Consider the following 12,869-nt stretch of genomic DNA (forward strand, 5'->3'; position numbering starts at 1 on the left):
CATATTCATCTAGAATGTCATTGTATGCGGTAGCGTTCAAATTCCCCTTCACTGGAACTAAGGGGCATAGCCCAAACCATGAAAAACAGCCCCAGACTATTATTACTCCTCCACCAAACTTTACAGTTGGCATGATGCATTCGGGCAGGTAGCGTTTTCCTGGCATCCGCCAAACGCAGATTCATCCATCAGACTGCCAGATGCTCCAGAGAATGCGTTTCCACTGCTCCAGAGTCCAATGGTGGCAAGCTTTACACCGCTCCAGCCAACGCTTGGCATTGCGCATGGTGATCTTAGGCTTGTGTGCGGCTGCTTGGCCATGGAAACCTATTTCATGAAGCTCCCGACGAAGACAGTTCTTGTGCTGACATTGCTTCCAGAGGCAGTTTGGCAATCGGTAGTGAGTGTTGCAACCGAGGACAGTTGATTTTTCCGCACTTCAGCGGCCCCCAAATCCACTAATTTCAAGGTGTGTCCACATACTTTTGTATATACAGTGTATTTCAAATACAGCATGGTAGTGTGCGGAGGACTGACGGCTGTAAACCTGAAAAAGTTAATACATCATAGAAAGGTAATATAGAGCTGACACGATTATCTCTATTCTAGATAACTACATCATGTCGGTTCTACTGCATGTTCTCTGTCCCTGAATAGCAGCTGAGTAGGCGTGTACATTTCTTATATGGGAAAGAACATGTTTAAATTATAGATTTCTGTTGGACTGCTCACTTCGCCAGCATTTCTTTTCACTTGAGGCATTTAGTACCGTGTATAATTAACATGTAACACTGTGTACAATTTAGCATAAATGCAAGGTTTGGCACAGTGCAAGATGTGTGTGTGTGTGTTCATGCAAGATAAACGAGAAGTAGTGTAGGTATGTTATTTAACGGGTTCATCTTCTTGAAGCAATTTGAAATGTTCCAGCTATATCATGATGTTTAGATAAAAAAATAGTAGCATAATATAGAACAATTCAATACGAGCACATTGGAAGGCTAAGCTAGTATAGCCTGAGTATTTGGCTACATTCATTGTCTGGGCAATTTTTTATGGTTGTGTGACACAGTGTTGGCAATTTTCTCACACTCACAAGCTCTCCCAGTTTCATCGAACACACATAATAATAATAATAATCATCATCATACACATATAGAAAACACTTACATTGACAAATCACATTTAACTAAAAACAATACTCAAGATAAAAAAATAGTTGTATCTTAACATCTAAATAAAATCCTAACCCATCCCAAACATCCCCAATTTTAATAAAATAGTTACATTTTAATTGAAAAACTGTTGTCTTATGAGGTTACCTTCGGTCACAGCCTTTGATCTTTCTGCTATATTGACACATGGCAAAGACCTTGTCTGTCTGACTGGTTCCCAACCTGAGGTGTGGTCAAACTGCAGAATGTTCACAAACATCACTTATCTTTGCTACTATAAAGTAAGTTATTGGTAATTGCGAGGTGAACCGCTTCGCAATATTACAATGTTTTGTTTTCAGAAAAATTCAAATTTTGTCAAATGGAATATTCAATCAAAAACTTTGGAAGCATCATTACATTTTTGGTTCAAAATTAGGCTGAGAGGGAAACCATTAACCATTATTTTCAGGAAACCATTAAATATGAACATCCAGTGACTTCAACATACCCCAGGTTTAGCCCTTGAGCTGCAGACAACATTCAGCCATGTCTGAAGAGACAACTGGAAACATGGATGACTAACGGAACAACTAGCTTATCTATGAGTGTAATGCTTTGCTATAGTGGAGTTCTTATTGCTTTTGAAGTGAGGTTCTGTTATGGACAAAATCTTACCTTGAGAGAAACGTGAGTCTAACTTAAACTTCCACACAGATCCTAAACTGACATCAACACATGATTTACAAAGATGTTTAAGTTACACGCACTTGTCTAAAATCATACATCAAGGATGCAGTGTAAATGGAAGAAATATTCACGTTAGTTCCGCACTATTATCTCAAGTTAGGATTGGGCCCTTGGCTTAGTGACATGGTTGGTTCCACGTTTGCGTAGTAGTTGTGGTCTCCATTCCCGGGGGCCCGAGCTAGTCGATAGGGCCCTGGAAGATGAGGCGTGTCCAGCCCTGTGGGGTGCTGCTGAGAGGAGCAGAGCAGAAGGGACAGGTGGGCCGGAAGGCATGTGTCCCATGAGGCAGTGGGGTATCCGCCCAATACTTGGCTGTCCTCTCCGAACAAACGTGGCCGCAGGGTACAAACGCATATGTGGGAGCTCCAGCATCCACGTACACGGCGGGCTCACACCCCAGCCACAGGGGCACGTAGGGCCCTACGCTCCTGCATAGAGGGCACTCCCGGCGGACCGTTGTGATCCCTTCCTCCCCCTCTTCTCCTCCCTCCTCCCGGCGCTCCGGACGCTGGCCCCAGTCATGGTGGCCATGCACATGTCCACAGGTGAGGTAGACCCAGGGCTGGCGCTCCTCCAGACTGGGGGGAAATGACAACGACTTGGTTTTAGCTTTTATCAAACTCAAAGCATCATTTTTATTCATTTTTGGTAGTAGTTATATTATATTGCAAAATAGCTATAAATAGATTACATGGGATAAAATCAGATTTGGAATTGGGTCATGTTGTGTCATGCTCAAGGTTGAATTTGCACCTGATCACTGTAACAGTAGATAGGGGCAACTTATGAATAGGTATAGCTCCTAGTGTACCACTGTTTAGTAGCTAGCCATCTGTGGCTGCTTACTGAGGCCTACGGGCTAGGAAGTGTTGAGCTACTAGTGTAGCAGTGTGTAGTAATAATAATAGTAATTGTGGGTGCTTATATTTGTCCTATTTCACACAAGTACAAGTGTTTATTAATATGCATTTGTGACTTAGATATATATTTTTGCATATCCCCTTGGAGTGGGGTATCTGCCATTATCAACGGAGACCATGGCGTAATTAGGGTTAAGTGCCTTGCTCAAGGGCACATACACAGATTGTTCACCTTGTCGGCTCAGGGATTCAAACCTTTCGGTTACAGGCCCAACACTTTGACCGATAGGCTATAACCGCTGTGTGTTTGTGTGTGGGTGTTGTAATGTAGTGGTAAAAAAAAAAAAGTAGGTGGGTTAACTCTGATCACCGTACAGAGTGAATCAACTAACACTCCCTATACTTGGTGATGATATTTATGAACAATAATTTTGATCCAATTGAGCAAACTGTACAAAACAGATCCGAAAGGTAGAAGGATTATTTTAAATATGTTATTGGACCATAAACAGATTTGGCTCATTAATCTATACAGTCCAAATAATGATGATCGAAGCTTCTTAAAAATTTATTTATCAAGCCTATATGCCTGTTATTATGGTGGGAGACTATAATACGGTTTTAAATACTTTAATGGGCTGTAAAGGAAATCACACTACCGACGATTACCCTCATGTACTTAAGGAAATCACAAAATACCATGGATATATAGGAACTAGTGGATATATGGAGGCTTTAATATCCTGACCTACACTACCAGTCAAAAGTTGACACACTTACTCATTCAAGGATTTTCTTTATTTTTTACTATTTTCTACACTGTAGAATAATAGCGAAGACATCAAAAGTATGAAATAACACATGTAGTAACCAAACGTGTTAAACAAATCTAAATAGATTTTATATTTGAGATTTTATTTGTCTTGTAGGAGTTCCCACATTTGCTGAGCACTTGTTGGCTGCTTTTCCTTCATTCTGCGATCCAACTCATCGCAGACCATCTCAATTGGGTTGAGGTCAGGTGATTGTGGAGGCCAGGTTATCTGATGCACCACTCAATTACTCTCCTTCTTAGTCAAATAGGCCTTACACAGCCTGGAGGTGTGTTTTGGGTCATTGTCCTGTTTAAAAAAAAATTACAGCCCCACTAAGATGGGATGGCGTATCGCTGCAAAATGCTGCGGTATCCATGCTGGTTAAGTGAATTCTAAATATATCACTGACAGTGTCACCATCACACCTCCTCCTCCATGCTCCACGGTGGGAACCACACATGCAGAGATCATCCGTTCACCTACTCTCCGTCTCACAAAGACACGGCGGTTGGAACCAAAAATATCAAATTTGGACTCATCAGACCAAAGGACAGATTTCCACTGGTCTAATGTCCATTGCTCGTGTTTTTTGGCCCAAGCAAGTCTCTTCTTCTTATTGGTGTTATTTAGTAGTGGTTTCTTTGCAGCAATTGGACCATGATGGCCTGATTCACGCATTCTCTTCTGAACAGTTGATGTTGATGTGTCTGTTACTTGAACTCTGTGAAGCTTTTATTTGACTGACCTTCATGTTTTAAAGCAATGATGGACTGTTGTTTCTCTTTGCTTGTTTGAGCTGTTCTTGCCATATTATGGACTTGGTATTTAACCAAATAGGGCTATCTTCTGTATACCACCTTGTCACAACACAACTGATTGGCTCAAACGCATTAAGGAAAAAAATTCCACAAATTAACTTTTAAATAGGCACACGTATTAATTTAAATGCATTCCAGGTGACTTACCTCATGAAGCTGGCTGAGAAAATGCCAAGAGTGTGCAAAGCTGTCATCTAGGCAAAGGGTGGCTACTTTGAATTATCTAAAATATATTTTAATTTGTTTAACACTTTCTTGATTCCATATGTGTTATTTCAAAGTTTTGATGTCTTCACTATTATTCTACAATGTAGAAAATAGTAAAAAGAAAGAAAAACCCTTGAACGAGTAGGTGTGACCAAACTTTTTACTGGTACTCTATATACAAAAGAAAATATTTGGGGGAATTGGAAATGATGCAGGCAATTACACTGATAGAAGCCACGATCTATCTGCAATATTAAAGATAATCTACCCACTAAATTGAAATAAATAAACACTCCCTATACTTTCAATGTATTTTTCCACAAATGGTGGGTAAACCCCCGCGCCAAAAAAAGGTGTGAGAACTCCATTTACCCTCCACTACATCACTGTGCATATTACTAACCTATGGCTGCGTGGCAAGCTGGGGAAGGCCAGGGTACTGAGGCCTACAGGACACTGTGGCCGGGCAGCGTTGAGCTCCTGTCGCAGTGCCTCCAGGTGGCGGAGGGTGGGAGCGCGGAGCAGGCCCTCTCCAGTACGCCACAGCAAAGTGGCTCCACACAGGTCCACCAGAGAACCATCACGAAGGGCACTGCTTTCTCCCTCCGCCTGAGGGAAAATACCTTTTATTTAGCTAGGCAAGTCAGTTAAGAACACATTCTTATTTTCAATGACGGCCTAGGAACTGTGGGTTAACTGCCTTGTTCAGGGGCAGAACGACAGATTTTCACCTTGTCAGCCCAGGGGATCCAATCTTGCAAACGCACAGTTAACTAGTCGAACGCTCTAACCATTGCACTCCACAGGTAGCCTGCCTGTTACGCAAATGCAGTAGAAGCCAAGGTAAATTGCTAGCTAGCATTAAACTTATCTTATAAAAAAACAAGCCATCATAATCACTAGTTATAACTACTGATCCAGGCAATATTAACCAGGTGAAATTGTGTCATTTCTCTTGCGTTCATTGCACGCAGATTCAGGGTATATGCAACAGTTTGGGCCGCCTGGCTCATTGCGAACTAATTTGCCAGAATTTTACGTAATTATGACATACATTGAAGGTTGTGCAATGTAACAAGAATATTTAGACTTAGGGATGCCACCCGTTAGATAAAATACCGAACGGTTCCGTATTTCACTGAAATAATAAACGTTTTGTTTTCGAAATGATAGTTTCCGGATTCGATCATATTAATGACCAAAGGCTAGTATTTCAGTGTGTTATTATGTTATAATTATGTCTGATTTGATAGAGCAGTCTGACTGAGCAGCAGCAGGCCCGTAATCATTCATTCAAACAGCACTTTTGTGCGTTTTGCCAGCAGCTCTTCGCAAGCACAGCTCTGTTTATGACTTCAAGCATATCAGCCTAATGGCTGGTGTAACCAATGTGAAATGGCTAGCTAGTTAGCTGGGTGTGCGCTAATACTGTTTCAAACGTCACTCGCTTTTAGATTTGGAGTAGTTATTCCCCTTGCGCTGCAAGGGCCGCGGCTTTTGTGGAGCGATGGGTAACGATGCTTTGAGTGTGGCTGTTGTCTATGTGTTCCTGGTTCGAGCCCAGGTAGGGGTGAGGGGGGGGGGACGGAAGCTATACTGTTACACTGGCAATACTATAGTGCCTATAAGAACATCCAATAGTCAAAGGTATATGAAATACAAATAGTATAGAGAGAAATAGTCCTATAAATACTATATTAACTACAACCTAAAACTTCTTACCTGGGAATATTGAAGACTCATGTTAAAAGGAACCACCATCTTTCATATGTTCTCATGTTCTGAGCAAGGAACTTAAACGGTTGCTTTTTTATATGGCACACATTACTTTCTTCTCCAACACTTTGTTTTTGCATTATTTAAACCAAATTGAACATGTTTCATTATTTATTTGAGGCTAAATTGATTTTATTGATGTTTTATATTAAGTTAAAATAAGTGTTAATTCAGTATTGTTGTAATTGTCATTATTACAAATATATATATATATATATTTTGTTGAAATCGGCCGATTAATCGGCATCGTTTCTTTTGGTCCTCCAATAATCGGTATCGGCGTTGAAAAATCATAATCGGTCGACCTCTAGTTTAGAGCTTGCGGTAGTCACCTCATACAAGTACTCGGGAGAATGGCTAGACAGTACACTGTCCTTCTCTCAGCACATATCAAAGCTGTAGGTTTAAGTTAATTAGAGACTTGGTTTCCTCTATCGTAATCGCTCCTCTTTCACCTCAGATGCCAAACTAACCCTGATTCAGATGACCATTCTACCTATGCTAGATTACGGATACATAATTTATAGATTGGAAGGTAAGGGTGCTCTCGAGCGGCTAGATGTTCTAAACCATTCGGCCATCAGATTTGGCACCAATGCTCCTTATAGGACACATCACTGCACTCTATACTTCTCTGTAAACTGGTCATCTCTGTATACCCATCGCAAGACCTACTGGTTGATGCTTATTTATAAAACCCTCTTAGGCCTCACTACCCACATCTGAAATTTCTACTGCAGCCCTCATCCTCCACATACAACACCCGTTCTGCCAGTCACATTCTGTTAAAGGTCTCCAAAGCACACATCCCTGGGTCGCTCCTCTTTTCAGTTCGCTGCAGCTAGCAACTGGAACGAGCTGCAACAAACACTCAAACTGGACAGTATTGTCTCAATCTCTTCATTCAAATAATCAGTCATGGACACTCTTACTGACAGTTCTATTGTTGTCTCTACCTTCTGCCCTTTGTGCTATTGTCTGTGCCCAATAATGTTTGTACCATGTTTTATGCTGCTACCATGTTGTGTTGCTCCCATGTTGTTGTTATGTTGTGTTGCTACCTTGCTATGTTGTCGTCTTAGGTCTCTCTTTATGTAGTGTTGTCTCTCTTGTCGTAATGTGTGTTTTGTCCTATATTTATATTGTATTTTTTATTATCCCAGGCCCCCGTCCACACAGGAGGCCTTTTGCTAGGCCAGCATTGTAAATAAGAATTTGTTCTTAACGGACTTGCGTAGTTAAATAATGGTTAAATAAAAAAATGTAAAGAGTCTAGCTAGCTACCTTTTCAGATATTACAACTTTCACATTTTGTCAAAGTCGAACCTGGTAGGTTAGCTACCTGCAGATTCATGCAGGGTAGTAATGTCACGAGTTGGGATTATGGTCCATTGTTTAGCTATCTAGCTACATGTCTAAAAACTCCACTTTGCAAGTAACTATTTCCATAGAATGTTTATGATGTCACTGCGACAATTGTCGATAGATGTAGCTGGTAAATTTGTTCTGGCCATCTACTCCGATTTCAGAACACTCTCGTCTGAGTGTGCCAGAGTGCAGAATAACTGATGAATTTACGAATGCCCAACACCCGTTGAATATGGCTGGTGTAAGTAAATTGTTGCCAGCAGCACAGTTGCAGTCACCAACACTCTGGCTAAGATAAAAACAGCCTAACCAGCTCTGCTAGTGCAAGTAAAATGGTCAGAGATGGGTGGGGCTAAAGCGTAAGAGTGTGTTAACGATGCTAAATGGGTGTAGACAAAGAAGAGCTCGCCAGTAGGTACCAAAACACTCAAGGGCCATTTTCTCAAAAGTGAGGTTACAAGTTTATCAACTTTCAAAGCAGAATTACTTTCCCATTGTTTCTCAACTGTAGTGTATGATATACCATTTTGTAGCTCTAAATCTCTACTTTTATCCAATGTAAAAAACACCATTTCAAATTTCGCTACATGAGACCGAATCGAGCCGGTGGGTCACATATATGGAATAGGGTGCCATTTGGGGCAGAGTTCTGGTTGTGCCTCTTGTAGCTTAAGTACTGACCAGTTTTCCTCGGCTGGGTCCGGAGCGTGTCTCTCGGAGGGCGTAGACGTCCCCACATACAGAGATCTCCCTCCATAGACCCTGTCTGCTGTCCTCAGGGAAGCCCTCAGGGTGCATCACCAGCACCCCGTTGGTAGTCAAACCATCCATGTGGCCATCCGGGTTCTTCCACTTAGTGGCTTTCTCCTGAAGGAGGAGGAGATGATGAAGAAGAAGAAGAAAAGGAAGAAAATCGAGAGAGAACAGAAGCTTGGTTATTTGTATCTATTGCATTCAGTAGGCACCCAGAGGGAGAAAACGTAGGTAGGTACTGCCGGCACCCGTCCACTAGGAACACACTCGTTTGTAACTATTGAATTTGGCCATAACGAAGTGTGATTCTTCTCCAACTCATTTTCAACTGACATCCAACTGTCTGGTCCAGCGATGGTGGGTTTGTGCCCATACATCTCTCCATTTGGTCTCTCTACCGAGCCTGTGCTACACACTAACCCCTAGGAAGATGTTTTTGGAGGAGTCGAAGCCAGCGGCATAGATGCGTGCGGTGTAGGGGGGGTTGCGTTCACACACCACCCTGCAGGCGAAGCGGGAGATGGTGCTGGGGGCCACCGAGGGGTCCTCACCCTCCTTCCCCTCTCCTGAAGTGTCCGTCACAACAAAGTCTATTGGACTTTCTGTGGAGCGCCCAATCTGCAGGGAAACGAGTGAGACGGAGAGAAACATTACATGGGATCTTTATTGTGTTCAGAACATGGTTCGATTGGAAAGCAATTTTAAGGCCCTTTGCTCTACTAGTAGCTAAAAGTAATATTTTATGTAGAGTCATGATTTTCGTTTTATTGATGATTTGAGCTTTTCTTTAGCTTGGTAATTAGGCCAGGACTTGAAGGATCCTGTTGTGCTTATGACTTACAATACTTTATCTTTCACACAAAAATAGCAGTAACATCCAGCAACATTTATTTTCAAGCTGTGTGTAGTTACTCATATTAAATTAACCACCTGTGATAAAACACTTAAGATACAAGTACATGTATTTATAGTTCTACACCCCTCTCCATCAAATCAAAATCAAATCAAATGTATTTATATAGCCCTTCGTACATCAGCTGATATCTCAAAGTGCTGTACAGAAACCAATCCTAAAACCCCAAACAGCAAGCAATGCAGGTGTAGAAGCACGGTGGCTAGGAAAAACTCCCTAGAAAGGCCAAAACCTAGGAAGAAACCTAGAGAGGAACCAGGATATGTGGGGTGGCCAGTCCTCTCCTGGCTGTGCCGGGTGGAGATTATAACAGAACATGGCCAAGATGTTCAAATGTTCATAAATGACCAGCATGGTCGAATAATAATAATAATAATAAGGCAGAACAGTTGAAACTGGAGCAGCAGCACGGCCAGGTGGACTGGGGACAGCAACCATGCTTTGAATGTATCTGGGTCCCTGTTCTCAGCTGGCCACCAACAGACATCTTTTCAGAACTGAATCTTCATCATGTTCCCCTGCGGTTGTAATGTGTGATGTGGTTCTTTCAGTACAGTAAGGGGTTTGGTGTGGGATTGCCAAGCCCATTGATGGTTCAGAGTATACCCAGCATCCGAGTCAAAATTAGGCATCCAATAAAAACTTTGTAGAACGTGGTATACACATAGCAGAAGCAATAAATAATAACCAAGTCCTTCAATTATCTATTCAAAAAGGGAAAGTGGTAGCAACACCTCTTTCTGTTCTTCCTGGTTATGGAAGACAAAGAACTCAGTGTTCTCTAGATAAGCTGGCATCATTCTGGTATTTAGCCTAAATAAAACCCTTGTTGTGGTGTTTACCTGGAACATGTCAGTGTCGTTGTCGTGGCAGTACTCCACCACCACTGTCTGGTTGCGGGACAGAGTGAAGGAGATGCTGTGCTGCCCTCTGCTGTGGACTGCCTGCAATCACACACAGACACAGACACAGCAATAATCCTTTTACCCTGTCCACTCTTACTGTAGGTTACCATGAGGACAGAATTTCCCACCATAGGAAGACTATGGTAACATCACACACACACCTTGCTGTCGTGTGGTGTGTTGAGGATGTGAACAGTGCTGGGTTTGACTCCGTTGGCCTTGGTCCTCCGGTACAGAGCGAAGCGGCTCTTCCTCCTCCCCCTGTCCCCACTGGGCAGAGAACCATTGTACCTACAGAGAACACAAAAACAAGTACACAGAGAGGCTACATAATTAGCGAAAGGGAATACCGCATGTATCCCATTCACCTCATGTGATCATTGAAGACAGTTGATATCGCAAATCAATACTGATCATTAGGCTCTTTTGTTTTGGCAGTTGGATGCCTGTAGGCATACTTTGCCACATAATTAAATATCCCTTTTATTATGCTAGCCTATCACACCCACCACTCATTCCTCACAGACAACTAATGTATTGTACAACTGCCTGCTCATCCATTGGTAAGTACAACATGAGCACAATTCACTGACAGGCCGCTTAGAATAGTGCGGTTACTGTGTGAACCCTCTTTACACTGAAATACCAATTAAACTGTATTCAGTGTGTGTGTGTGTGTGTGTGTGTGTGTGTGTGTGTGTAAGCAAGCAAGAGATGGAAAGAGAAAGAGTGGATGAGTAAGCGTTAGCCTAAGTGGAACGGTGCTGTCATCTCTGCTGATTGTTCAAACCTAAACTCTTTGTGTGTCGTCTCTAGCTTCCTGGGCAACAGAGTGGAGCTGCGCTGTCATGCTAGGAGTTCACAGACAGGGCCGCATGCTGGTTTTAGCTTTCAGCTAATCAGCGGTATTGTACCTATTAAAGACTATTCGGATGATGCCCAGTGGGCACAAAGCCCTTTGTGAGGGGACATCAACTCTGCTTCCAAATCAACTCTCCCGCTCTCTCAATATCTTTCCATTTCCCAGTGTTAGAATAGGGCGGCCCTGTCATGAGATCTGAGGAGAGGAAGCTGAAGGGAACACACTGCTACCTGTACAATTACCCTGTGTCACATTAGGACAGAGCTGAGGGAGAAGGGAGAGGAGTTAGAAGGCAGGGAGAGGGCAGAAAGAGGAGAAATATACCAGAAAGAGAGAGCAGGAAGAGAGGGCAGAGAGAAAGGGGGTGGACATGAGGGAGAGAGGGGGCAGAAGGAGAACAGGGCAAAGGTCATGAAGAGGGATACAGAAAGACTGCGGTCCAAACACTTAAAAAGACACACCCTCGTCCACTTACCCTTGCCTTATGCCCTTGGGGGAATCCCCGTCACCATCTTGGAGTGAGGTCCAAATGACTAGCCAAGCAAGGGACGTTTTCAACGTAAGCCCCTCAGTCCTCGTTTTTAGTCGGCTTTGCGAGTGCACAATAATGTTCACTCCGGGGCCTGAAACTCCCCATAATTCAATTTGCGACGATTGTACATCTGCTAAGAAAAGTCAGTGAAAACTTAAATACAACATGAATGGAGAAGTCAACATACTAGTGTCATGACGTTGGTCTGTGGGTAAGGTTTATGACCCCCCCCCCCATAAATACCTTTCTCCCTTCCCTCTCTCTGACTCTACTGAGGGACTCTTGAATAGCCTTTGTTAAACATAGAGCGTCTGGGAACATCAAACAAGTGGAGGGAAAGGAACCATATTTCGGTAATAGAACCAGGTACTTAATAAATATGATGTCAGTTCGGTTGTCATCTGAGACATTATGACTGATGACAGGATGACAAACTATCTGGGAAAGTCTACACATTATAGTTATCAGATTCACATGGAATTGTTGTGCAATTTAAATGCAATTTAAATAAAACTATTTGTGTAAAGATTAAATGTAATTTTAGCTTCCAAATGAGAGAATTGGGTTTTCATAAGATTAGAGCTCTGCTCAATCAGTGGCCCGCCCCTGTGAAGAGACATGGGTAATAAACTATGAAACACACCCTTTTCTCCCTCCACTATATAAGCCCTTGATGAAAATGTAACCTTCTGTTCCGGGTACATTAGGACGACGGTCCGATGTCAGAAGGATTCAGATAATAACTACAGAACGACGCCAACCTCAGCGTGAGCTTTGGTTGCGAATGGTATGAACTTTGAACTCTTATTCGCTATAGAAGTGATACCTCCTAGCCGTTGAGTTCGCAGCGACCGCTGTAAACGTGGGCTAGGAAAGGACGGACAGAGTATTCCATCTACCACACAACGACGACACTACAACGTATCCCGTTCACCACCAGAGACACTCTTCAAAGGACAAAGGACTCTGTTGGGCAACACGGCCTTCCATCCACCACCAACCTATTGAAGCGAAGTTCAGAGTAAATATTTATTGCATTTTCCTTTTCCAAATGGGCGGAGATTTAGAATGCACAAGATTTTGTATTTACGATAGAGTAGCTACCTATGGCCCAATAGAGACATAGCTTCTCCCTTTGTTCCTCAAGTCTACCCAC

General features: G+C 42.6%; 1 protein-coding gene across 1 annotated transcript in view; it reads right to left on the reverse strand.

Annotated features, from left to right (window-relative positions):
- Positions 1-534: 534 nt before the first annotated feature.
- Positions 535-12,869, reverse strand: part of LOC110522468 (E3 ubiquitin-protein ligase pellino homolog 2) — a 28,351-nt gene continuing 16,016 nt past the window's right edge. Inside the window, exons 2-7 of the mRNA XM_021600888.2 lie at positions 10,481-10,610; positions 10,257-10,358; positions 8,922-9,119; positions 8,430-8,615; positions 5,008-5,213; positions 535-2,482 (exon numbers count right to left, since the gene is read on the reverse strand). Of these exons, the coding sequence (XP_021456563.1) occupies positions 2,083-2,482; positions 5,008-5,213; positions 8,430-8,615; positions 8,922-9,119; positions 10,257-10,358; positions 10,481-10,610 (1,222 nt within the window). The 3' untranslated portion in view covers positions 535-2,082. The remainder of the gene's footprint in view (positions 2,483-5,007; positions 5,214-8,429; positions 8,616-8,921; positions 9,120-10,256; positions 10,359-10,480; positions 10,611-12,869) is intronic.

Source organism: Oncorhynchus mykiss, chromosome 4, assembly GCF_013265735.2.
Source record: "Oncorhynchus mykiss isolate Arlee chromosome 4, USDA_OmykA_1.1, whole genome shotgun sequence".
Lineage (NCBI taxonomy): Eukaryota > Metazoa > Chordata > Actinopteri > Salmoniformes > Salmonidae > Oncorhynchus > Oncorhynchus mykiss.